This window comes from Heterodontus francisci, unplaced genomic scaffold, assembly GCF_036365525.1.
Source record: "Heterodontus francisci isolate sHetFra1 unplaced genomic scaffold, sHetFra1.hap1 HAP1_SCAFFOLD_756, whole genome shotgun sequence".
NCBI classification, from domain to species: Eukaryota; Metazoa; Chordata; class Chondrichthyes; order Heterodontiformes; family Heterodontidae; genus Heterodontus; species Heterodontus francisci.
In genome coordinates this window covers 268,126-295,367 of record NW_027141903.1, presented here as the reverse complement: position 1 = coordinate 295,367, position 27,242 = coordinate 268,126, and the positions used below count along the sequence as shown (strand labels likewise).

The 27,242-nt window shown below is 54.2% G+C and overlaps 1 protein-coding gene across 2 annotated transcripts in view; it reads left to right on the top strand.

The window, feature by feature from the left end:
• LOC137365626 (probable carboxypeptidase X1) overlaps positions 1–27,242 on the top strand; it is a 135,976-nt gene that overhangs the window by 45,411 nt on the left and 63,323 nt on the right. For both annotated transcript variants that reach the window (XM_068028004.1, XM_068028003.1), the window contains exons 4-5: positions 3,107–3,303; positions 8,475–8,654. In XM_068028004.1, coding sequence (XP_067884105.1) covers positions 3,107–3,303; positions 8,475–8,654 — 377 coding nt within the window. The remainder of the gene's footprint in view (positions 1–3,106; positions 3,304–8,474; positions 8,655–27,242) is intronic.

Sequence of the window (27,242 nt, the reverse complement as noted above, 5' to 3'; positions counted from 1 at the left end):
CAACTCAAGCAGTCTCTGCCCGTTCTCATTCATCCTTCCAACGCCATAGCGCCCAAGGCAGGAGGGCCATGAGTCATGGTCGGCCCCAACCCTGGTAATATAATCACCTGCAAATCCATGAGCCTTTATCTTGCCAATTCACCTTTTGTGTGCACCTTATCGAATGCCTTTTGGAAATCCAGATATAGAACAAAGAACAGTACAGCACAGGAACAGGCCATTCGGCCCTCCAAGCCTGCGCCGATCTTGATGCCTGCCTAAACTAAAACCTTCTGCACTTCCGGGGACCATATCCCGCTATTCCCATCCTATTCATGTATTTTTCAAGATGCCTCTCAAACATTGCTATCGTACCTGCTCCCACCACCTCCCCCGGCAACAAGTTCCAGGCACTCACCACCCTCTCACACATCCACTCTAAACTTTACCCCTCTCACCTTCAACCTATGTCCCCTAGTAACTGACTCTTCCACCCTGGGAAAAAGCTTCTGACTATCCACTCTGTCCATGCCACTCATAACTTTGTAAACCTCTATCATGTCGCCCCTCCACCTCCGTCGTTCCAGTGAAAACAATCCGAGTTTTTCCAACCTCTCCTCATAGCTAATGCCCTCCAGAACAGGCAACATCCTGGTAAACCTCCTCTGTACCCTCTCCAAAGCCTCCACGTCCTTCTGGTAGTGTGGCGACCAGAAATGCACGCAATATTCTAAGTGTGGCCTAACTAAGGTTCTGTACATCTGCAGCATGACTTGCCAATTTTTATACTCTATGCCCCGACCGATGAAGGCAAGCATGCCGTATTCCTTCTTGACTACCTTATCCACCTGCGTTGCCACTTTCAGTGACCTGTGGACCTGTACGCCCAGATCTCTCTGCCTGTCAATACTCCTAAAGGTTCTGCCATTTACTGTATACTTCCCACCTGTATTAGACCTTCCAAAATGCATTACCTCATATTTGTCTGGATTAAACTCCATCTGCCATTTCTCCGCCCAAGTCTCCAACCGATCTATATCCTGCTGTATCCTCTGACAATCCTCATCACTATCCACAACTCCACCAACCTTTGTGTCGTCTGAAAACTTACCAATCAGACCAGCTACATTTTCCTCCAAATCATTTATATATACTACAAGGAGCAAAGGTCCCAGCACTGATCCCTGCGGAACACCACTAGTCACATCCCTCCATTCAGAAAAGCACCCTTCCACTGCTACCCTCTGACTTCTATGACCGAGCCAGTTCTGTATCCATCTTGCCAGCTCACCTCTGATCCCGTGTGACTTCACCTTTTGTACCAGTCTGCCATGAGGGACCTTGTCAAAGGCTTTACTGAAGTCCATACAGAAATCTTTGTATCCTCATTGGCTACAGGTGAGGTCCCAGAGGATTGGAGAATAGCCAATGTTGTTCCTTTGTTTAAGAAGGGTAACAAGGACAATCCAGGAAATTATAGGCCGGTAAGCTTTACGTCAGTGGTAGGGAAATTATTAGAGAGGATCCTTCAGGACAGGATTTACTCCCATTTGGAAACAAATGAACTTATTAGCGAGAGTCAGCATGGTTTTGTGAAGGGGAGGTCGTGTCTCACTAATTTGATTGAGTTTTTTGAGGAAGTGACGAAGATGATTGATGAAGGAAGGGCAGTGGATGTTGTCTATATGGACTTCAGTAAAGCCTTTGACAAGGTCCCTCATGGCAGACTGATACAAAAGGTGAAGTCACATGGGATCAGAGGTGAGCTGGCAAGATGGATACAGAACTGGCTCTGTCACAGAAGACAGAGGGTAGCAGTGGAAGGGTGCTTTTCTGAATGGAGGGATGTGACTAGTGGTGTTCCGCAGGGATCAGTGCTGGGACCTTTGCTCTTTGTAGTACATATAAATGATTTGGAGGAAAATGTAGCTGGTCCGATTAGTAAGTTTCCGGACGACACAAAGGTTGGTGGAGTTGCGGACAGTGATGAGGATTGTCAGAGGATACAGCAGGATATAGATCGGTTGGAGACTTGGGCGGAGAAATGGCAGATGGAGTTTAATCTGGACAAATGTGAGGTAATGCATTTTGGAAGGTCTAATGCAGGTGGTAAGTATACAGTAAATGGCAAAACCCTTAGGAGTATTGACAGACAGAGAGATCTGGGCGTACAGGTCCACAGGTCATTGAAAGTGGCAACGCAGGTGGATAAGGTAGTCAAGAAGGCATACGGCATGCTTGCCTTCATCGGTCGGGGCATAGAGTATAAAAATTGGCAAGTCATGCTGCAGATGTACAGAACTTTAGTTAGGCCACACTTAGAATATTGCGTGCAATTCTGGTCGCCACACTACCAGAAGGACGTGGAGGCTTTGGAGAGGGTACAGAAGAGGTTTACCAGGATGTTGCCTGGTCTGGAGGGAATTAGCTATGAGGAGAGGTTGGATAAACTCGGATTGTTTTCACTGGAACGACGGAGGTGGAGGGGCGACATGATAGAGGTTTACAAAGTTATGAGCAGCATGGACAGAGTGGATAGTCAGAAGCTTTTTCCCAGGGTGGAAGAGTCAGTTACTAGGGGACATAGGTTTCAGGTGAGAGGGGCAAAGTTTGGAGGGGGTGTGCGAGGCAAGTTCTTTACACAGAGGGTGGCGAGTGCCTGGAACCTGCTGCCGGGGGAGGTGGTGGAAGCAGGTACGATAGCGACGTTTAAGAGACATCTTGACAAATATATGAATAGGATGGGAATAGAGGGATATGGGCCCCGGAAGTGCAGAAGGTGTTAGTTTCGGCAGGCATCAAGATCGGCGCAGGCTTGGAGGGCCGAATGGCCTGTTCCTGTGCTGTACTGTTCCTTGTTCTTTGTTCGTTCTTTCCAAGGACAATAAATACTGGAGTTGCCTGTGATGCCACAACCCATGAACGAATTAAATTTAAAAGCTGAGAAATAATTTTGGGGCAGGATTTTTATTTGTACATAAAAATATTGGAGCTGTGCGAATGCTTGCCCCTTTCAAGAGTTTAGAGCTGGGAGGTGATGTGATCAAACCTCCAGGAATATCGATGCCGGACTCAGAGTGAATTCCTCCTCATGTTTCCTGGGATGTTTGCTGCTTGGATCTTGCAGGAGAACCTGAGTTTCGGTACGTGGCAGGGATGCACGGTAATGAAGTACTTGGCAGAGAGATCCTGGTCTTCCTCATGCAGTACCTGTGTCAGCAGTACCTAAAGAGAAATCCACGTGTGGTCAAGCTGGTCGACAGCACCCGTATACACTTACTGCCATCAATGAACCCTGATGGATACGAACTGGCATATACAAAGGTACGCACTGCACAGTGCGGGTACAGGGGGACAGACTGATCGGGGCACAGACTGACCGACAGGGGGGAGAGACTGACCAACATGAGCACAGACTGACCGACAGGGGGGAGAGACTGACCGACAGGGGGGAGAGACTGACCGACAGGGGGGAGAGACTGACCGACATAAACCACAAACGGACCGACGGGGGGAGAGACTGACTGACAGGGGGCAGAGACTGACCAACGGGGGGCAGAGACCGACCGACAGGGGGCAGAGACCGACCGACAGGGGGCAGAGACCGACCGACAGAGGGCAGAGACCGACCGACAGGGGGGAGAGACTGACCGACAGGGGGCAGAGACTGACCGACAGGGGGGAGAGACTGACCGACAGGGGGGAGAGACTGACCAACGGGGGGCAGAGACCGACCGACGGGGGGCAGAGACCGACCGACAGGGGGCAGAGACCGACCGACAGGGGGGAGAGACTGACCAACATGAGCACAGACTGACCGACAGGTGGGAGAGACTGACCGACAGGGGGCAGAGACTGACCGACGGGGGGCAGAGACCGACCGACGGGGGGCAGAGACCGACCGACAGGGGGCAGAGACCGACCGACAGGGGGGAGAGACTGACCAACATGAGCACAGACTGACCGACAGGGGGGAGAGACTGACCAACAGGGGGGAGAGACCGACCAACGGGGGGCAGAGACCGACCGACGGGGGCAGAGACTGACCGACAGGGGGGAGAGACTGACCGACAGGGGGGAGAGACTGACCAACAGGGGGGAGAGACCGACCAACGGGGGGCAGAGACCGACCGACGGGGGGCAGAGACCGACCGACAGGGGGGAGAGACTGACCAACAGGGGGGAGAGACCGACCAACGGGGGGCAGAGACTGACCGACAGGGGGCAGAGACCGACCGACAGGGGGGCAGAGACCGACCGACAGGGGGGCAGAGACCGACCGACAGGGGGCAGAGACCGACCGACAGGGGGGAGAGACTGACCAACAGGGGGGAGAGACCGACCAACGGGGGGCAGAGACCGACCAACGGGGGGCAGAGACTGACCGACAGGGGGGAGAGACTGACCGACAGGGGGGAGAGACTGACCGACAGGGGGCAGAGACCGACCGACAGGGGGGAGAGACCGACCGACAGGGGGGAGAGACTGACCAACAGGGGGGAGAGACTGACCGACAGGGGGGAGAGACTGACCAACAGGGGGGAGAGACTGACCAACATGAGCACAGACTGACCGACAGGGGGGAGAGACTGACCAACAGGGGGGAGAGACCGACCAACATGAGCACAGACTGACCGACAGGGGGCAGAGACTGACCAACATGAGCACAGACTGACCGACAGGGGGGAGAGACTGACCGACGGGGGGCAGAGACTGACCGACGGGGGGCAGAGACTGACCGACGGGGGGCAGAGACTGACCGACGGGGGGCAGAGACCGACCGACGGGGGGCAGAGACCGACCGACGGGGGGCAGAGACTGACCGACGGGGGGCAGAGACTGACCGACAGGGGGGAGAGACTGACCGACAGGGGGGAGAGACTGACCAACAGGGGGGAGAGACCGACCGACGGGGGGCAGAGACCGACCGACGGGGGGCAGAGACCGACCGACGGGGGGCAGAGACCGACCGACGGGGGGCAGAGACTGACCGACGGGGGGCAGAGACTGACCGACGGGGGGCAGAGACTGACCGACGGGGGGCAGAGACCGACCGACGGGGGGCAGAGACCGACCGACGGGGGGCAGAGACTGACCGACGGGGGGCAGAGACTGACCGACGGGGGGCAGAGACTGACCGACGGGGGGCAGAGACCGACCGACAGGGGGCAGAGACCGACCGACATGAGCACAGACTGACCGACAGGGGGGAGAGACTGACCAACATGAGCACAGACTGACCGACAGGGGGGAGAGACTGACCGACAGGGGGGAGAGACTGACCAACATGAGCACAGACTGACCGACAGTGGGGAGAGACTGACCAACATGAGCACAGACTGACCGACAGGGGGGAGAGACTGACCGACAGGGGGGAGAGACTGACCAACATGAGCACAGACTGACCGACAGGTGGGAGAGACTGACCGACAGGGGGGAGAGACTGACCGACAGGTGGGAGAGACTGACCGACAGGGGGGAGAGACCGACCAACGGGGGGCAGAGACCGACCGACGGGGGCAGAGACTGACCGACAGGGGGGAGAGACTGACCGACAGGGGGGAGAGACTGACCAACAGGGGGGAGAGACCGACCAACGGGGGGCAGAGACCGACCGACGGGGGGCAGAGACCGACCGACAGGGGGGAGAGACTGACCAACAGGGGGGAGAGACCGACCAACGGGGGGCAGAGACTGACCGACAGGGGGCAGAGACCGACCGACAGGGGGGCAGAGACCGACCGACAGGGGGGCAGAGACCGACCGACAGGGGGCAGAGACCGACCGACAGGGGGGAGAGACTGACCAACAGGGGGGAGAGACCGACCAACGGGGGGCAGAGACCGACCAACGGGGGGCAGAGACTGACCGACAGGGGGGAGAGACTGACCGACAGGGGGGAGAGACTGACCGACAGGGGGCAGAGACCGACCGACAGGGGGGAGAGACCGACCGACAGGGGGGAGAGACTGACCAACAGGGGGGAGAGACTGACCGACAGGGGGGAGAGACTGACCAACAGGGGGGAGAGACTGACCAACATGAGCACAGACTGACCGACAGGGGGGAGAGACTGACCAACAGGGGGGAGAGACCGACCAACATGAGCACAGACTGACCGACAGGGGGCAGAGACTGACCAACATGAGCACAGACTGACCGACAGGGGGGAGAGACTGACCGACGGGGGGCAGAGACTGACCGACGGGGGGCAGAGACTGACCGACGGGGGGCAGAGACTGACCGACGGGGGGCAGAGACCGACCGACGGGGGGCAGAGACCGACCGACGGGGGGCAGAGACTGACCGACGGGGGGCAGAGACTGACCGACAGGGGGGAGAGACTGACCGACAGGGGGGAGAGACTGACCAACAGGGGGGAGAGACCGACCGACGGGGGGCAGAGACCGACCGACGGGGGGCAGAGACCGACCGACGGGGGGCAGAGACCGACCGACGGGGGGCAGAGACTGACCGACGGGGGGCAGAGACTGACCGACGGGGGGCAGAGACTGACCGACGGGGGGCAGAGACCGACCGACGGGGGGCAGAGACCGACCGACGGGGGGCAGAGACTGACCGACGGGGGGCAGAGACTGACCGACGGGGGGCAGAGACTGACCGACGGGGGGCAGAGACCGACCGACAGGGGGCAGAGACCGACCGACATGAGCACAGACTGACCGACAGGGGGGAGAGACTGACCAACATGAGCACAGACTGACCGACAGGGGGGAGAGACTGACCGACAGGGGGGAGAGACTGACCAACATGAGCACAGACTGACCGACAGTGGGGAGAGACTGACCAACATGAGCACAGACTGACCGACAGGGGGGAGAGACTGACCGACAGGGGGGAGAGACTGACCAACATGAGCACAGACTGACCGACAGGTGGGAGAGACTGACCGACAGGGGGGAGAGACTGACCGACAGGTGGGAGAGACTGACCGACAGGGGATGGCGGCAGAGACTGACACTGGGCTATGGTTATACAGCGGGGCAGTGGGATTAGTTTGGGATTGATACAGAGCTATGGGGAGAGAGTGGGGCAGTGGGATTAGATTGGGATTGATACAGGGCTGTGGGGAGAGAGTGGGGCAGTGGGATTAGTTTGGGATTGATACAGGGCTGTGGGGAGAGAGTGGGGCAGTGGGATTAGTTTGGGATTGATACAGGGGAATGGGGAGTGGGCAGGGCAGTGGGATTAGTTTGGGATTGATACAGAGCTATGGGGAGAGAGTGGGGCAGTGGGATTAGATTGGGATTGATACAGGGCTGTGGGGAGAGAGTGGGGCAGTGGGATTAGTTTGGGATTGATACAGGGCTGTGGGGAGAGAGTGGGGCAGTGGGATTAGTTTGGGATTGATACAGGGGAATGGGGAGTGGGCAAGGCAGTGGGATTAGTTTGGGATTGATACAGGGCTATGGGGAGAGAGCGGGATTAGTTTGGGATTGATACAGGGGAATGGGGAGAGAGAAGGGCAGTGGGATTAGTTCGGGACTGATACAGGGCTATGGGGAGAGAGCGGAGCAGTGGGATTAGTTTGGGATTGATACAGGGCTATGGGGAGAGAGCGGGATTAGTTTGGGATTGATACAGGGGAATGGGGAGAGAGAAGGGCAGTGGGATTAGTTTGGGGATTGATACAGGGGAATGGGGAGAGAGCGGGGCAGTGGGATTAGTTTGGGATTGATACAGGGTTATGGGGAGAGAGCGGGATTAGTTTGGGATTGATACAGGGGAATGGGGAGAGAGCGGGGCAGTGGGATTAGTTTGGGATTGATACAGGGTTATGGGGAGAGAGCGGGATTAGTTTGGGATTAATACAGGGGAATGGGGAGAGAGCGGAGCAGTGGGATTAGTTTGGGATTGATACAGGGCTATGGGGAGAGAGCGGAGCAGTGGGATTAGTTTGGGATTGATACAGGGCTATGGGGAGAGAGCGGAGCAGTGGGATCAGTTTGGGATTGATACAGGGCTATGGGGAGAGAGAAGGGCAGTGGGATTAGTTCGGGACTGATACAGGGCAATGGGGAAAGAGCCGGATATTGGGATCAGTTTGGGGATTGATACAGGGTTCTGAGGAGAGAGTGGAGCAGTGAGATTAGTTTGGGATTGATACAGGGCTATGGGGAGAGAGCGGAGCAGTGGGATTAGTTTGGGATTGATACAGGGCTATGGGGAGAGAGCGGAGCAGTGGGATCAGTTTGGTATTGATACAGGGCAATGGGGAAAGAGCCGGATATTGGGATCAGTTTGGGGATTGATACACGGCTATGGGGAGAGCACGGGTCGGTGGGATTAGTTTGGGATTGATAAAGGGTTCTGAGGAGAGAGTGGAGCAGTGAGATTAGTTTGGGATTGATACAGGGTTGATACAGGTCTATGAGGAGAGAGATGTATCTGGCACAGACCGGTTTGGTTGCATGCTCTCCATTGTGTGAAGGTCTGAAATGAGCTGTCGTGATCTTTCTGTCTCTTACTGACAGGGCTCTGAGTTATCAGGATGGACTCTTGGACGTTGGAATATGCAGGGTTACGATCTCAATCACAACTTTGCTGACTTGAACTCAATCCTCTGGAACGCAGAAGAGGAATATGAAGATCCCAGTCTGATCCGGAATCATTTCATCCCTATTCCAGCTCATTACAAATGGCCCAATGCTTCAGTAAGTGCAGACGAGTTACTCTTGGCAACTGGCATAGACAGCTGCAGATCTTAGCTCAATCAGAGCATAATTAGAGGATCTGACTGGCATCAGGCATGGCTAGGAGAGAGGGGTGGTGTTTGGGGTGCTCTGTATGGACTGTTGGTACAGGGTGCAGTGTATGGACAGTGGGTGCAGGGTGCAGTGTATGGACTGTGGGTACACGGTGCAGTGTATGGACTGTGGGTACACGGTGCAGTGTATGGACTGTGGGTGCACGGTGCAGTGTATGGACTGTGGGTGCACGGTGCAGTGTATGGACTGTGGGTACACGGTGCAGTGTATGGACTGTGGGTACACGGTGCAGTGTATGGACTGTGGGTACACGGTGCAGTGTATGGACTGTGGGTACACGGTGCAGTGTATGGACTGTGGGTACACGGTGCAGTGTATGGACTGTGGGTACACGGTGCAGTGTATGGACTGTGGGTACACGGTGCAGTGTATGGACTGTGGGTGCACGGTGCAGTGTATGGACTGTGGGTGCACGGTGCAGTGTATGGACTGTGGGTACACGCTGCAGTGTATGGACTGTGGGTGCACGGTGCAGTGTATGGACTGTGGGTGCACGGTGCAGTGTATGGACTGTGGGTACACGGTGCAGTGTATGGACTGTGGGTACAGGGTGCAGTGTATGGACTGTGGGTACGGGGTGCAGTGTATGGACTGTGGGTACAGGGTGCAGTGTATGGACTGTGGGTACGGGGTGCAGTGTATGGACTGTGGGTACACGGTGCAGTGTATGGACTGTGGGTACACGGTGCAGTGTATGGACTGTGGGTGCACGGTGCAGTGTATGGACTGTGGGTACGGGGTGCAGTGTATGGACTGTGGGTGCACGGTGCAGTGTATGGACTGTGGGTACACGGTGCAGTGTATGGACTGTGGGTACACGGTGCAGTGTATGGACTGTGGGTACACGGTGCAGTGTATGGACTGTGGGTACACGGTGCAGTGTATGGACTGTGGGTACACGGTGCAGTGTATGGACTGTGGGTGCACGGTGCAGTGTATGGACTGTGGGTGCACGGTGCAGTGTATGGACTGTGGGTACACGGTGCAGTGTATGGACTGTGGGTGCACGGTGCAGTGTATGGACTGTGGGTGCACGGTGCAGTGTATGGACTGTGGGTACACGGTGCAGTGTATGGACTGTGGGTACAGGGTGCAGTGTATGGACTGTGGGTACACGGTGCAGTGTATGGACTGTGGGTACACGGTGCAGTGTATGGACTGTGGGTACACGGTGCAGTGTATGGACTGTGGGTACACGGTGCAGTGTATGGACTGTGGGTACACGGTGCAGTGTATGGACTGTGGGTACACGGTGCAGTGTATGGACTGTGGGTACACGGTGCAGTGTATGGACTGTGGGTGCACGGTGCAGTGTATGGACTGTGGGTGCACGGTGCAGTGTATGGACTGTGGGTACACGCTGCAGTGTATGGACTGTGGGTGCACGGTGCAGTGTATGGACTGTGGGTGCACGGTGCAGTGTATGGACTGTGGGTACACGGTGCAGTGTATGGACTGTGGGTACAGGGTGCAGTGTATGGACTGTGGGTACGGGGTGCAGTGTATGGACTGTGGGTACAGGGTGCAGTGTATGGACTGTGGGTACGGGGTGCAGTGTATGGACTGTGGGTACACGGTGCAGTGTATGGACTGTGGGTACACGGTGCAGTGTATGGACTGTGGGTGCACGGTGCAGTGTATGGACTGTGGGTACGGGGTGCAGTGTATGGACTGTGGGTGCACGGTGCAGTGTATGGACTGTGGGTACACGGTGCAGTGTATGGACTGTGGGTACACGGTGCAGTGTATGGACTGTGGGTACACGGTGCAGTGTATGGACTGTGGGTACACGGTGCAGTGTATGGACTGTGGGTACACGGTGCAGTGTATGGACTGTGGGTACGGGGTGCAGTTTATGGACTGTGGGTACACGGTGCAGTGTATGGACTGTGGGTACGGGGTGCAGTGTATGGACTGTGGGTACACGGTGCAGTGTATGGACTGTGGGTACACGGTGCAGTGTATGGACTGTGGGTACACGGTGCAGTGTATGGACTGTGGGTGCACGGTGCAGTGTATGGACTGTGGGTACACGGTGCAGTGTATGGACTGTGGGTGCACGGTGCAGTGTATGGACTGTGGGTACACGGTGCAGTGTATGGACTGTGGGTACGGGGTGCAGTGTATGGACTGTGGGTACACGGTGCAGTGTATGGACTGTGGGTACACGGTGCAGTGTATGGACTGTGGGTGCACGGTGCAGTGTATGGACTGTGGGTACACGGTGCAGTGTATGGACTGTGGGTACAGGGTGCAGTGTATGGACTGTGGGTACACGGTGCAGTGTATGGACTGTGGGTGCACGGTGCAGTGTATGGACTGTGGGTGCACGGTGCAGTGTATGGACTGTGGGTGCACGGTGCAGTGTATGGACTGTGGGTACACGGTGCAGTGTATGGACTGTGGGTACACGGTGCAGTGTATGGACTGTGGGTACACGGTGCAGTGTATGGACTGTGGGTGCACGGTGCAGTGTATGGACTGTGGGTACACGGTGCAGTGTATGGACTGTGGGTACGGGGTGCAGTGTATGGACTGTGGGTACACGGTGCAGTGTATGGACTGTGGGTACACGGTGCAGTGTATGGACTGTGGGTGCACGGTGCAGTGTATGGACTGTGGGTGCACGGTGCAGTGTATGGACTGTGGGTACACGGTGCAGTGTATGGACTGTGGGTACACGGTGCAGTGTATGGACTGTGGGTGCACGGTGCAGTGTATGGACTGTGGGTACAGGGTGCAGTGTATGGACTGTGGGTACACGGTGCAGTGTATGGACTGTGGGTGCACGGTGCAGTGTATGGACTGTGGGTGCACGGTGCAGTGTATGGACTGTGGGTACGGGGTGCAGAGTATGGACTGTGGGTGCACGGTGCACTGTATGGACTGTGGGTGCACGGTGCAGTGTATGGACTGTGGGTACACGGTGCAGTGTATGGACTGTGGGTACACGGTGCAGTGTATGGACTGTGGGTACACGGTGCAGTGTATGGACTGTGGGTACACGGTGCAGTGTATGGACTGTGGGTACACGGTGCAGTGTATGGACTGTGGGTACACGGTGCAGTGTATGGACTGTGGGTGCAGGGTGCAGTGTATGGACTGTGGGTACGGGGTGCAGTGTATGGACTGTGGGTACACGGTGCAGTGTCTGGACTGTGGGTACAGGGTGCAGTGTATGGACTGTGGGTACACGGTGCAGTGTATGGACTGTGGGTACGGGGTGCAGTGTATGTACTGTGGGTGCAGGGTGCAGTGTATGGACTGTGGGTACACGGTGCAGTGTATGGACTGTGGGTACACGGTGCAGTGTATGGACTGTGGGTACACGGTGCAGTGTATGGACTGTGGGTACACGGTGCAGTGTATGGACTGTGGGTACACGGTGCAGTGTATGGACTGTGGGTACAGGGTGCAGTGTATGGACTGTGGGTACACGGTGCAGTGTATGGACTGTGGGTACACGGTGCAGTGTATGGACTGTGGGTGCAGGGTGCAGTGTATGGACTGTGGGTGCAGGGTGCAGTGTATGGACTGTGGGTACAGGGTGCAGTGTATGGACTGTGGGTACAGGGTGCAGTGTATGGACTGTGGGTGCAGGGTGCAGTGTATGGACTGTGGGTACAGGGTGCAGTGTATGGACTGTGGGTACACGGTGCAGTGTATGGACTGTGGGTGCACGGTGCAGTGTATGGACTGTGGGTACACGGTGCAGTGTATGGACTGTGGGTACAGGGTGCAGTGTATGGACTGTGGGTACACGGTGCAGTGTATGGACTGTGGGTACACGGTGCAGTGTATGGACTGTGGGTGCACGGTGCAGTGTATGGACTGTGGGTACAGGGTGCAGTGTATGGACTGTGGGTGCAGGGTGCAGTGTATGGACTGTGGGTACACGGTGCAGTGTATGGACTGTGGGTACAGGGTGCAGTGTATGGACTGTGGGTACACGGTGCAGTGTATGGACTGTGGGTACACGGTGCAGTGTATGGACTGTGGGTGCAGGGTGCAGTGTATGGACTGTGGGTACACGGTGCAGTGTATGGACTGTGGGTACAGGGTGCAGTGTATGGACTGTGGGTACACGGTGCAGTGTATGGACTGTGGGTACAGGGTGCAGTGTATGGACTGTGGGTGCAGGGTGCAGTGTATGGACTGTGGGTACACGGTGCAGTGTATGGACTGTGGGTACAGGGTGCAGTGTATGGACTGTGGGTACACGGTGCAGTGTATGGACAGTGGGTGCACGGTGCAGTGTATGGACTGTGGGTACACGGTGCAGTGTATGGACTGTGGGTACACGGTGCAGTGTATGGACTGTGGGTGCACGGTGCAGTGTATGGACTGTGGGTGCACGGTGCAGTGTATGGACTGTGGGTACACGGTGCAGTGTATGGACAGTGGGTGCGGGGTGCAGTGTATGGACTGTGGGTACACGGTGCAGTGTATGGACAGTGGGTGCAGGGTGCAGTGTATGGACTGTGGGTACAGGGTGCAGTGTATGGACTGTGGGTGCACGGTGCAGTGTATGTACTGTGGGTGCAGGGTGCAGTGTATGGACTGTGGGTACACGGTGCAGTGTATGGACTGTGGGTACACGGTGCAGTGTATGGACTGTGGGTGCACGGTGCAGTGTATGGACTGTGGGTGCACGGTGCAGTGTATGGACTGTGGGTACACGGTGCAGTGTATGGACTGTGGGTACACGGTGCAGTGTATGGACTGTGGGTACACGGTGCAGTGTATGGACAGTGGGTGCAGGGTGCAGTGTATGGACTGTGGGTACAGGGTGCAGTGTATGGACTGTGGGTACACGGTGCAGTGTATGGACTGTGGGTACGGGGTGCAGTGTATGGACTGTGGGTACACGGTGCAGTGTATGGACTGTGGGTACACGGTGCAGTGTATGGACTGTGGGTACACGGTGCAGTGTATGGACTGTGGGTACACGGTGCAGTGTATGGACAGTGGGTGCAGGGTGCAGTGTATGGACTGTGGGTACACGGTGCAGTGTATGGACTGTGGGTACACGGTGCAGTGTATGGACTGTGGGTGCACGGTGCAGTGTATGGACTGTGGGTACGGGGTGCAGTGTATGGACTGTGGGTACAGGGTGCAGTGTATGGACTGTGGGTACACGGTGCAGTGTATGGACTGTGGGTACACGGTGCAGTGTATGGACTGTGGGTACACGGTGCAGTGTATGGACAGTGGGTGCAGGGTGCAGTGTATGGACTGTGGGTACACGGTGCAGTGTATGGACTGTGGGTACACGGTGCAGTGTATGGACTGTGGGTGCACGGTGCAGTGTATGGACTGTGGGTACGGGGTGCAGTGTATGGACTGTGGGTACAGGGTGCAGTGTATGGACTGTGGGTACAGGGTGCAGTGTATGGACTGTGGGTACGGGGTGCAGTGTATGGACTGTGGGTACACGGTGCAGTGTATGGACTGTGGGTACACGGTGCAGTGTATGGACTGTGGGTACACGGTGCAGTTTATGGACTGTGGGTACGGGGTGCAGTGTATGGACTGTGGGTACACGGTGCAGTGTATGGACTGTGGGTACACGGTGCAGTGTATGGACTGTGGGTACACGGTGCAGTGTATGGACTGTGGGTACACGGTGCAGTGTATGGACTGTGGGTGCACGGTGCAGTGTATGGACTGTGGGTACACGGTGCAGTGTATGGACTGTGGGTACACGGTGCAGTGTATGGACTGTGGGTGCACGGTGCAGTGTATGGACTGTGGGTACACGGTGCAGTGTATGGACTGTGGGTACGGGTGCAGTGTATGGACTGTGGGTACACGGTGCAGTGTATGGACTGTGGGTACACGGTGCAGTGTATGGACTGTGGGTGCACGGTGCAGTGTATGGACTGTGGGTGCACGGTGCAGTGTATGGACTGTGGGTACACGGTGCAGTGTATGGACTGTGGGTACAGGGTGCAGTGTATGGACTGTGGGTGCACGGTGCAGTGTATGGACTGTGGGTGCACGGTGCACTGTATGGACTGTGGGTACACGGTGCAGTGTATGGACTGTGGGTGCACGGTGCAGTGTATGGACTGTGGGTGCACGGTGCACTGTATGGACTGTGGGTACACGGTGCAGTGTATGGACTGTGGGTACACGGTGCAGTGTATGGACTGTGGGTGCACGGTGCAGTGTATGGACTGTGGGTGCACGGTGCACTGTATGGACTGTGGGTACACGGTGCAGTGTATGGACTGTGGGTGCAGGGTGCAGTGTATGGACTGTGGGTACGGGGTGCAGTGTATGGACTGTGGGTACACGGTGCAGTGTATGGACTGTGGGTACACGGTGCAGTGTCTGGACTGTGGGTACGGGGTGCAGTGTATGGACTGTGGGTACACGGTGCAGTGTATGGACTGTGGGTACGGGGTGCAGTGTATGTACTGTGGGTGCAGGGTGCAGTGTATGGACTGTGGGTACACGGTGCAGTGTATGGACTGTGGGTGCACGGTGCAGTGTATGGACTGTGGGTACACGGTGCAGTGTATGGACTTTGGGTGCAGGGTGCAGTGTATGGACTGTGGGTACACGGTGCAGTGTATGGACTGTGGGTACGGGGTGCAGTGTATGGACTGTGGGTACACGGTGCAGTGTATGGACTGTGGGTACACGGTGCAGTGTATGGACTGTGGGTGCAGGGTGCAGTGTATGGACTGTGGGTACACGGTGCAGTGTATGGACTGTGGGTACACGGTGCAGTGTATGGACTGTGGGTACACGGTGCAGTGTATGGACTGTGGGTACACGGTGCAGTGTATGGACTGTGGGTACACGGTGCAGTGTATGGACTGTGGGTGCAGGGTGCAGTGTATGGACTGTGGGTACGGGGTGCAGTGTATGGACTGTGGGTACACGGTGCAGTGTATGGACTGTGGGTACACGGTGCAGTGTATGGACTGTGGGTGCAGGGTGCAGTGTATGGACTGTGGGTACACGGTGCAGTGTATGGACTGTTGGTACACGGTGCAGTGTATGGACTGTGGGTACACGGTGCAGTGTATGGACTGTGGGTACACGGTGCAGTGTATGGACTGTGGGTGCAGGGTGCAGTGTATGGACTGTGGGTACGGGGTGCAGTGTATGGACTGTGGGTACACGGTGCAGTGTATGGACTGTGGGTACACGGTGCAGTGTATGGACTGTGGGTACACGGTGCAGTGTATGGACTGTGGGTGCAGGGTGCAGTGTATGGACTGTGGGTACACGGTGCAGTGTATGGACTGTGGGTACAGGGTGCAGTGTATGGACTGTGGGTACACGGTGCAGTGTATGGACTGTGGGTACACGGTGCAGTGTATGGACTGTTGGTGCACGGTGCAGTGTATGGACTGTGGGTACACGGTGCAGTGTATGGACTGTGGGTACACGGTGCAGTGTATGGACTGTTGGTGCACGGTGCAGTGTATGGACTGTTGGTACACGGTGCAGTGTCTGGACTGTGGGTACACGGTGCAGTGTATGGACTGTGGGTACAGGGTGCAGTGTATGGACTGTGGGTACACGGTGCAGTGTATGGACTGTGGGTGCAGGGTGCAGTGTATGGACTGTGGGTGCACGGTGCAGTGTATGGACTGTGGGTACAGGGTGCAGTGTATGGACTGTGGGTACAGGGTGCAGTGTATGGACTGTGGGTACACGGTGCAGTGTATGGACTGTGGGTACACGGTGCAGTGTATGGACTGTTGGTGCACGGTGCAGTGTATGGACTGTTGGTACACGGTGCAGTGTATGGACTGTGGGTACACGGTGCAGTGTATGGACTGTGGGTGCAGGGTGCAGTGTATGGACTGTGGGTACGGGGTGCAGTGTATGGACTGTGGGTACACGGTGCAGTGTATGGACTGTGGGTACACGGTGCAGTGTATGGACTGTGGGTACACGGTGCAGTGTATGGACTGTGGGTGCAGGGTGCAGTGTATGGACTGTGGGTACACGGTGCAGTGTATGGACTGTGGGTACAGGGTGCAGTGTATGGACTGTGGGTACACGGTGCAGTGTATGGACTGTGGGTACACGGTGCAGTGTATGGACTGTTGGTGCACGGTGCAGTGTATGGACTGTGGGTACACGGTGCAGTGTATGGACTGTGGGTACACGGTGCAGTGTATGGACTGTTGGTGCACGGTGCAGTGTATGGACTGTTGGTACACGGTGCAGTGTATGGACTGTGGGTACACGGTGCAGTGTATGGACTGTGGGTACAGGGTGCAGTGTATGGACTGTGGGTACACGGTGCAGTGTATGGACTGTGGGTGCAGGGTGCAGTGTATGGACTGTGGGTGCACGGTGCAGTGTATGGACTGTGGGTACAGGGTGCAGTGTATGGACTGTGGGTACAGGGTGCAGTGTATGGACTGTGGGTACACGGTGCAGTGTATGGACTGTGGGTACACGGTGCAGTGTATGGACTGTTGGTGCACGGTGCAGTGTATGGACTGTTGGTACACGGTGCAGTGTATGGACTGTGGGTACACGGTGCAGTGTATGGACTGTGGGTACATGGTGCAGTGTATGGACTGTGGGTGCAGGGTGCAGTGTATGGACTGTGGGTACACGGTGCAGTGTATGGACTGTGGGTACACGGTGCAGTGTATGGACTGTGGGTACACGGTGCAGTGTATGGACTGTGGGTACACGGTGCAGTGTATGGACTGTGGGTACAGGGTGCAGTGTATGGACTGTGGGTACACGGTGCAGTGTATGGACTGTGGGTACAGGGTGCAGTGTATGGACTGTGGGTACACGGTGCAGTGTATGGACTGTGGGTACACGGTGCAGTGTATGGACTGTGGGTACAGGGTGCAGTGTATGGACTGTGGGTACACGGTGCAGTGTATGGACTGTGGGTACACGGTGCAGTGTATGGACTGTGGGTACGGGGTGCAGTGTATGGACTGTGGGTACACAGTGCAGTGTATGGACTGTGGGTACACGGTGCAGTGTATGGACTGTGGGTGCACGGTGCAGTGTATGGACTGTTGGTACACGGTGCAGTGTATGGACTGTGGGTACACGGTGCAGTGTATGGACTGTGGGTGCACGGTGCAGTGTATGGACTGTGGGTACACGGTGCAGTGTATGGACTGTGGGTACACGGTGCAGTGTATGGACTGTGGGTACACGGTGCTGTGTATGGACTGTGGGTACACAGTGCAGTGTATGGACTGTGGGTACACGGTGCAGTGTATGGACTGTGGGTGCACGGTGCAGTGTATGGACTGTTGGTACACGGTGCAGTGTATGGACTGTGGGTACACGGTGCAGTGTATGGACTGTGGGTACGGGGTGCAGTGTATGGACTGTGGGTACACGGTGCAGTGTATGGACTGTGGGTACGGGGTGCAGTGTATGGACTGTGGGTACACGGTGCAGTGTATGGACTGTGGGTGCAGGGTGCAGTGTATGGACTGTGGGTGCGGGGTGCAATGTATGGACTGTGGGTGCACGGTGCAGTGTATGGACTGTGGGTGCACGGTGCAGTGTATGGACTGTGGGTACGGGGTGCAGAATATGGACTGTGGGTACACGGTGCAGTGTATGGACTGTGGGTGCGGGGTGCAATGTATGGACTGTGGGTGCACGGTGCAGTGTATGGACTGTGGGTGCACGGTGCAGTGTATGGACTGTGGGTACACAGTGCAGTATATGGACTGTGGGTACACGGTGCAGTGTATGGACTGTGGGTGCACGGTGCAGTGTATGGACTGTGGGTACACGGTGCAGTGTATGGACTGTGGGTACACGGTGCAGTGTATGGACTGTGGGTACACAGTGCAGTGTATGGACTGTGGGTACACGGTGCAGTGTATGGACTGTGGGTGCACGGTGCAGTGTATGGACTGTGGGTACACGGTGCAGTGTATGGACTGTGGGTACGGGGTGCAGTGTATGGACTGTGGGTACACGGTGCAGTGTATGGACTGTGGGTACACGGTGCAGTGTATGGACTGTGGGTGCACGGTGCAGTGTATGGACTGTGGGTACGGGGTGCAGTGTATGGACTGTGGGTACACGGTGCAGTGTATGGACTGTGGGTACGGGGTGCAGTGTATGGACTGTGGGTACACGGTGCAGTGTATGGACTGTGGGTACACGGTGCAGTGTATGGACTGTGGGTGCACGGTGCAGTGTATGGACTGTGGGTACACGGTGCAGTGTATGGACTGTGGGTGCACGGTGCAGTGTATGGACTGTGGGTACACGGTGCAGTGTATGGACTGTGGGTACACGGTGCAGTGTATGGACTGTGGGTGCACGGTGCAGTGTATGGACTGTGGGTACACGGTGCAGTGTATGGACTGTGGGTGCAGGGTGCAGTGTATGGACTGTGGGTACGGGGTGCAGTGTATGGACTGTGGGTACACGGTGCAGTGTATGGACTGTGGGTGCAGGGTGCAGTGTATGGACTGTGGGTACACGGTGCAGTGTATGGACTGTGGGTACACGGTGCAGTGTATGGACTGTGGGTACACGGTGCAGTGTATGGACTGTGGGTGCACGGTGCAGTGTATGGACTGTGGGTACACGGTGCAGTGTATGGACTGTGGGTACACGGTGCAGTGTATGGACTGTGGGTACACGGTGCAGTGTATGGACTGTGGGTGCACGGTGCAGTGTATGGACTGTGGGTACACGGTGCAGTGTATGGACTGTGGGTACACGGTGCAGTGTATGGACTGTGGGTGCAGGGTGCAGTGTATGGACTGTGGGTACACGGTGCAGTGTATGGACTGTGGGTACACGGTGCAGTGTATGGACTGTGGGTACACGGTGCAGTGTATGGACTGTGGGTGCACGGTGCAGTGTATGGACTGTGGGTACACGGTGCAGTGTATGGACTGTGGGTACACGGTGCAGTGTATGGACTGTGGGTACACGGTGCAGTGTATGGACTGTGGGTGCACGGTGCAGTGTATGGACTGTGGGTACACGGTGCAGTGTATAGACTGTGGGTACACGGTGCAGTGTATGGACTGTGGGTGCACGGTGCAGTGTATGGACTGTGGGTACACGGTGCAGTGTATGGACTGTGGGTGCAGGGTGCAGTGTATGGACTGTGGGTACACGGTGCAGTGTATGGACTGTTGGTACGGGGTGCAGTGTATGGACTGTGGGTGCAGGGTGCAGTGTATGGACTGTGGGTGCAGGGTGCAGTGTATGGACTGTGGGTACAGGGTGCAGTGTATGGACTGTGGGTGCAGGGTGCAGTGTATGGACTGTGGGTGCAGGGTGCAGTGTATGGACTGTGGGTACACGGTGCAGTGTATGGACTGTGGGTACAGGGTGCAGTGTATGGACTGTGGGTGCAGGGTGCAGTGTATGGACTGTGGGTACACGGTGCAGTGTATGGACTGTGGGTACAGGGTGCAGTGTATGGACTGTGGGTACACGGTGCAGTGTATGGACTGTGGGTACGGGGTGCAGTGTATGGACTGTGGGTACACGGTGCAGTGTATGGACTGTGGGTACACGGTGCAGTGTATGGACTGTGGGTGCACGGTGCAGTGTATGGACTGTGGGTACACGGTGCAGTGTATGGACTGTGGGTGCACGGTGCAGTGTATGGACTGTGGGTACACGGTGCAGTGTATGGACTGTGGGTGCACGGTGCAGTGTATGGACTGTGGGTACACGGTGCAGTGTATGGACTGTGGGTGCAGGGTGCAGTGTATGGACTGTGGGTGCACGGTGCAGTGTATGGACTGTGGGTACACGGTGCAGTGTATGGACTGTTGGTACACGGTGCAGTGTATGGACTGTGGGTACACGGTGCAGTGTATGGACTGTGGGTACGGGGTGCAGTGTATGGACTGTGGGTACACGGTGCAGTGTATGGACTGTGGGTACACGGTGCAGTGTATGGACTGTGGGTACACGGTGCAGTGTATGGACTGTGGGTACGGGGTGCAGTGTATGGACTGTGGGTACACGGTGCAGTGTATGGACTGTGGGTACGGGGTGCAGTGTATGGACTGTGGGTACGGGGTGCAGTGTATGGACTGTGGGTACACGGTGCAGTGTATGGACTGTGGGTACGGGGTGCAGTGTATGGACTGTGGGTACACGGTGCAGTGTATGGACTGTGGGTGCACGGTGCAGTGTATGGACTGTGGGTACACGGTGCAGTGTATGGACTGTGGGTACATGGTGCAGTCTATGGACTGTGGGTACACGGTGCAGTGTATGGACTGTGGGTACACGGTGCAGTCTATGGACTGTGGGTACACGGTGCAGTCTATGGACTGTGGGTACACGGTGCAGTCTATGGACTGTGGGTACGGGGTGCAGTCTATGGACTGTGGGCTGCTTTTTTATTTTTTGATGAAATGTGGGTGTCACTGGTAAGAATTTACAAACCACTGAATAAATCTGGAATTAATTGTTAGTCTAATGGTGACTTTTATTCTTGTGTGGGATGTGGGTGTCACTGGCCAGGCCATCATTCATTTGCTCATCCTTCTTTGCCCTTGGACTGAGTGTTTTGCTCGACCCTTTCAGATGGCATTTAAGAGTCAACTACATTGCTGTGGGTTTAGTGTCACTTGTAGGCCAAACCAGGTATGGTTGGCAGATTTCCTTCCCTAAAGGGTTTTTAAGATATTCGATGATAGTTTCATGGCACCATGACTGAGATTAGCTTTCAGTTTCAGATTTTTGTTAATTAATTAAATTTAAATTTCACCAGCTGCTGTGGTGAGATTTGAACCCATGTCCCTCAGGGCATTAGTCTGGGCCTCCCCATTACTAGATCAGTGGCAATACCACTCCACCACCGTCTCCACTATAACACTCACTATATATAGAGTCATTGTCATTTACAGCACAAAAAGAGGCTATTTAGCCGATCAAGTCCGTGCTGGCTCTCCTCAAAGCTATGCAAACAGTCTGATTCCCCAGCTCATAGAAACATAGGAAATAGGAGCAGGAGTAGGCCATTCGGCCCTTCGAGCCTGCTCTGCCATTCATTATGATCATGGCTGATCATCCAGCTCAGTAACCTGTTCCCACTTTCCCCCCATATCCTTTGATCCCTTTCGCCCCAAGAGCTATATCTAACTCCTTCTTGAAAACATACAATGTTTTGACCTCAACTGCTTTCTGTGGTAGCGAATTCCACAGGCTCACCACTCTCTGGGTGAAGAAATTTCTCCTCATCGCAGTCCTGAAAGGTTTACCCTGTATCCTTAGACTATGACCCCTGGTTCTGGACTCCCCCAACATCAGGAACATCCTTCCTGCATCTACCTTGTCAAGTCCTGTTAGAATTTTATAGGTTTCTATGAGATTCCCCCCTCACTCCTCTGAACTCCAGCGAATATAATCCTAACCGACTCAATGTCTCCTCATATGTCAGTCCCACCATCCCAGGAATCAGTCTGGTAAACCTTCGCTGCACTCCCTCTATAGCAAGAACATCCTTCCTCAGATAAGGAGACCAAAACTGACACAATATTCCAGGTGTGGCCTCACCAAGGCCCTGTATAATTGCAGCAAGACATCTCTGCTCCTATACACGAATCCTCTCGCTATGAAGGCCAACATACCATTTACCTTTTTTACCGCCTGTTGCACCTCCATGCTGACCTTCAGCGACTGGTGTACGAGAACACCCAGGTCTCGCTGCATATTCCCCTCTCTCAGTTTATAGCCGTTCAGATAATAATCTGCCTTCCTGTTTTTGCTACCAAAGTGAATAACCTCACATTTATCCACATTATTGGGTGGCACAGTGGTTAGCACCGCAGCTTCCCAGCTCCAGTGACCCGGGTTCAGTTCTGGGTACTGCCTGTGCGGAGTTTGCAAGTTCTCCCTGTGACCGCGTGGGTTTCCTCCGGGTGCTCCGGTTTCCTCCCACAGCCAAAGACTTGCAGGTTGATAGGTAAATTGGCCATTGTAAATTGCCCCTAGTAGGTAGGTGGGTGGTAGGAGAATTATGGGGATGTGGTAGGGAATATGGGATTAATGTAGGATTAGTATAAATGGGTGGTTGATGGTCAGCACAGACTCGGTGGGCCAAAGGGCCTGTTTCAGTGCTGTATCTCTCTATGACTCTATTATACTGCATCTGCCATGCATTTGCCCACTCACTCAACTTGTCCAAATCACCCTGAAGCCTCTCTGCATCCTCCTCACAATTCACCCTCCCACCCAGTTTTGTGTCATCTGCAAATTTGGAGATATTACATTTAGTTCCCTCATCTAAATCATTAATGTATATTGTGAATAGCTGGGGTCCTCGCACCGATCCCTGTGGTACCCCACTAGTCACTGCCTGCCATTCGGAAAAGACCCATTTATCCCTACTCTTTGTTTCCTGTCTATCAACCAATTTTCTATCCATCGCAATACACTACCCCCAATCCCATGTGCTTTAATTTTACACGCTAATCTCTTATGTGGGACTTTGTCGAAAGCCTTCTGAAAGTCCAAATAAACCACATCAACTGGCTCCCCCTCATCAACTCTTAAAATGTTCCCAATCCTCAGGCTTACCATTTTTTTGGCAACTTTATACGCCTCTTCCTTTGTTCAAATACAGTCTTTGATTTCTTTCGTTAACCACGGTAGGAACACTTTCCGTGCTGGGTTTTTGTACATTAATGGAATGTATTTCTGTTGTAAACTATGTATCAGCTCTTTAAATGTTAGCAATTGCCTATCTACAAAGATACCTTTTAACATAGTTTCCCAATTCACCAGACCCAATTTGCCCCTCATACCTTCCTTTGAACATAGAACAGTACAGCGCAGTGCAGCCCCTTCGGCCCACGATGTTGTGCCGACGCTTTCACCTACTCTAAGATCAAACTAACTACCTACCCTTCATTCTACTATCATCCATGTACCTATCCAAGAGTCGCTTAAATGTCCCTAATGTATCTGCTTCTACCACCACCGCTGGCAGCGCATTCCACGCACCCACCACTCTCTGTGTAAAGAACCTACCTCTGACATCTCCCCGAAACCTTCCTCCAATCACCTTAAAATTATGCCCCCTGGTGATAGCCCTTTCCACCCTTAGAAACAGTCTCTGACTATCCACTCGATCTATGCCTCTCATCATCTTGTACCCCTCTATCAAGTGACCTCTCATCCTTCTTCGCTCCAATGAGAAAAGCCCTAACTCCCTCAACCTTTCTTCATAGGACATGCCCTCCAGTCCAGGCAGCATCCTAGTAAATCTCCTCTGCATCCTCTCGAAAGCTTCCACATCCTTCCGATAATGAGGCGACCAGAACTGAACACAATATTCTAAGTGTGGTCGAACCAGGGCCTTATAGAGCTGCAGCATAACCTCGCGGCTCTTAAAACTCAATCCCCCTGTTAATGAAAGCCAACACACCATACGCCTTCTTAACAACCCTATCAACTTGGGTCGCAACTTTGAGCGATCTATGGACATGGACCCCAAGATCCCTCTGTTCCTCCACAATACCAAGAATCCTGTCTTTAAGCCTGTATTCCGCATTCAAATTCGACTTTCCAAAATGAATCACTTCACACTTTTCCAGGTTGAACTCCATCTGCCACTTCTCAGCCCAGCTCTGCATCCTGTCAATGTCCCATTGCAACCTACAACAGCCTTCCACACTATCCACAACTCCAGCAACCTTCGTGTCATCGGCAAACTTGCTAACCCAGCCTTCCACTTCCTCATCCAAGTCATTTATAAAAATCACAAAGAGCAGAGGTCCCAGAACAGATCCCTGCGGAACATCACTGGTCACCGAGCTCCAGGCTGAATACTTTCCATCTACTACCACCCTCTGTCTTCTATGGGCCAGCCAATTCCGTATCCAGACAGCCAACTTTCCCTGTATCCCATGCCTCCTTACTTTCTGAATGAGCCTACCTTGGGGAACCTTATCAAACGCCTTGCTAAAATCCATATACACCACATCCACTGCTCTTCCTTCATCAATGTGTTTTGTCACATCTTCAAAGAATTCAGTAAGGCTTGTGAGGCATGACCTGCCCCTCACAGAGCCATGCTGACTGTCTCTAATCAAACCATGCTTTTCCAAATAATCATAAATCCTGTCTCTCAGAATCCTGTCCAATAATTTGCCCACTACCGACGTAAGACTGACTGGTCTATAATTCCCAGGGTTATCCCTATTCCCTTTCTTGAACAAGGGAATAACATTTGCCACCCTCCAATCATCCAGTACTACTCCAGTGGACAGTGAGGACGCAAAGATCATCGCCAAAGGTGCAGCAATCTCTTCCCTCGCTTCCCATAATATCCTTGGGTATATCCCGTCTGGCCCCGGGAACTTATCTGTCCTCATGTCTTTCAAAATTTCCAGCACATCCTCCCTCTTAACCTCAACCTGTTCGAGCATATCAGCCTGTTCCACGCTGTCCTCACAAACGACCAGGTCCCTCTCACTAGTGAATACTGAAGCAAAGTATTCACTTAGAACCTCCCCTACCTCCTCCGACTCCAGGCACAAGTTCCCTCCACTATCCCTGATCGGCCCTACCCTCACTCTGGCCATCCTCTTGTTCCTCACATAAGTGTAGAACGCCTTGGGATTTTCCTTAATCCTACCCGCCAAGACTTTTTCATGTCACCTTCTAGCTCTCCTAAGTGCATTCTTCAGTTCCTTCCTGGCTACCTTGTAACCCTCTGGAGCCCTGTCTGATCCTTGCTTCCTCAACCTTAAGTAAGCTTCCTTCATCCTCTTGACTAGCTGTTCCACATCTCTTATCATCCAAGGTTCCTTCACCCTATCATCCCTTCCTTGCCTCATCGGGACAAACCTATCCAGCAGTCGCAGCAAGTGCTCCCTCAACAACCTCCACATTTCTGTCGTGCTTTTCCTGAGAACATCTGTTCCCAGTTTATGCTCCCCAGTTCCTGCCTAATGGCATTGTAATTCCCCCTCCCCCAATTAAATATTTTCCCATCCCGTCTGCTCCTGTCCCTCTCCATGACTATAGTAAAGGTCAGGGAGTTGTGATCACTATCACCGAAATGCTCTCCCACCGAGAGATCTGCCACCTGGCCTGGTTCGTTGCCAAGCACCAAGTCCAACATAGTCTCCCCTCTAGTCGGCCTGTCTACATATTGAGTCAGGAAACCTTCCTGGACACACCTGACAAAAACTGCTCCATCCAAACTATTTGCACTGAGGAGGTTCCAATCAATATTAGGGAAGTTGAAGTCACCCATGACAACAACCCTGTTACTTCTGCACCTTTCCAAAATCTGCCTCCCAATCTGTTCCTCCGTGTCTCTGTTGCTATTGGGGGGTCTATAGAAAACTCCCAATAAAGTGACTGCTCCTTTCCTGTTTCTGACTTCCCCCCATAATGACTCAGTATCTACATGTAGATTGGTCGAACCAGCTCAGTCAGGGTAGCCTTGAGGAGGAATTCGTTGAGTGTATCCGTGATAGTTTTCTTGAACAGTATGTAATGGAACCGACGAGGGAGCAAGCTATCCTAGATCTAGTCCTGTGTAATGAGACAGGAATAATTAATGACCTCATAGTTAGGGATCCTCTTGGAAGGAGTGATCACAGTATGGTTGAATTTAGAATACAGATGGAGAGTTTGAAGATAAAATCCAATACCAGGGTCCTGCACTTGAACAAGGGGGACTACAATAGAATGAGGGAGGACTTGGCTAAAGTAGATTGGAAACTAAGATTTTATGGTGGGACAGTTGACGAGCAGTGGAGGACTTTCAAAGCAATTTTTCAAAGTGCTCAGCAAAAGTATATTCCAGTGAAAAGGAAGGACTGGAAGAAAAGGGGTAATCTGTGTCTAAGGAAACAAGGGAGGCTATCAAATTGAATTTGAATTTGAAGGGCGGCACAGTGGCGCAGGGGGCGGCACAGTGGCGCAGTGGTTAGCACCGCAGCCTCACAGCTCCAGGGACCCGGGTTCGATTCTGTGTCCTGCCTGTGTGGAGTTTGCAAGTTCTCCCTGTGTCTGCGTGGGTTTCCTCCGGGTGCTCCGGTTTCCTCCCACAAGCCAAAAGACTTGCAGGTTGGTAGGTAAATTGGCCGTTATAAATTGTCACCAGTATAGGTAGGTGGTAGGGAAATATCGGGACAGGTGGGGATGTTTGGTAGGAATATGGGATTAGTATAAATGGGTGGTTGATGGTCGGCACAGACTCGGTGGGCCGAAGGGCCTGTTTCAGTGCTGTATCTCTAATCTAATCTAGAAAGAGAAGGCATACAAAGAGGCCAAAAACAGCATGAAACTAGAAGATTGGGAAAACACTAAAGGTCAACAGAGAGCCACAAAAAGGGCTATAAAGAAAAGTAAGATAGAACATGAGAAAAAACTAGCACAGAATATAAAGACAGATAGCAAAAGTTTCTATAAATATATAAAACGAAAAAGAGTGGCTAAAGTAAACGTTGGTCCTTTAGAGGATGAGAAGGGGAATTTAGTTATGGGATATGATGAAATGGC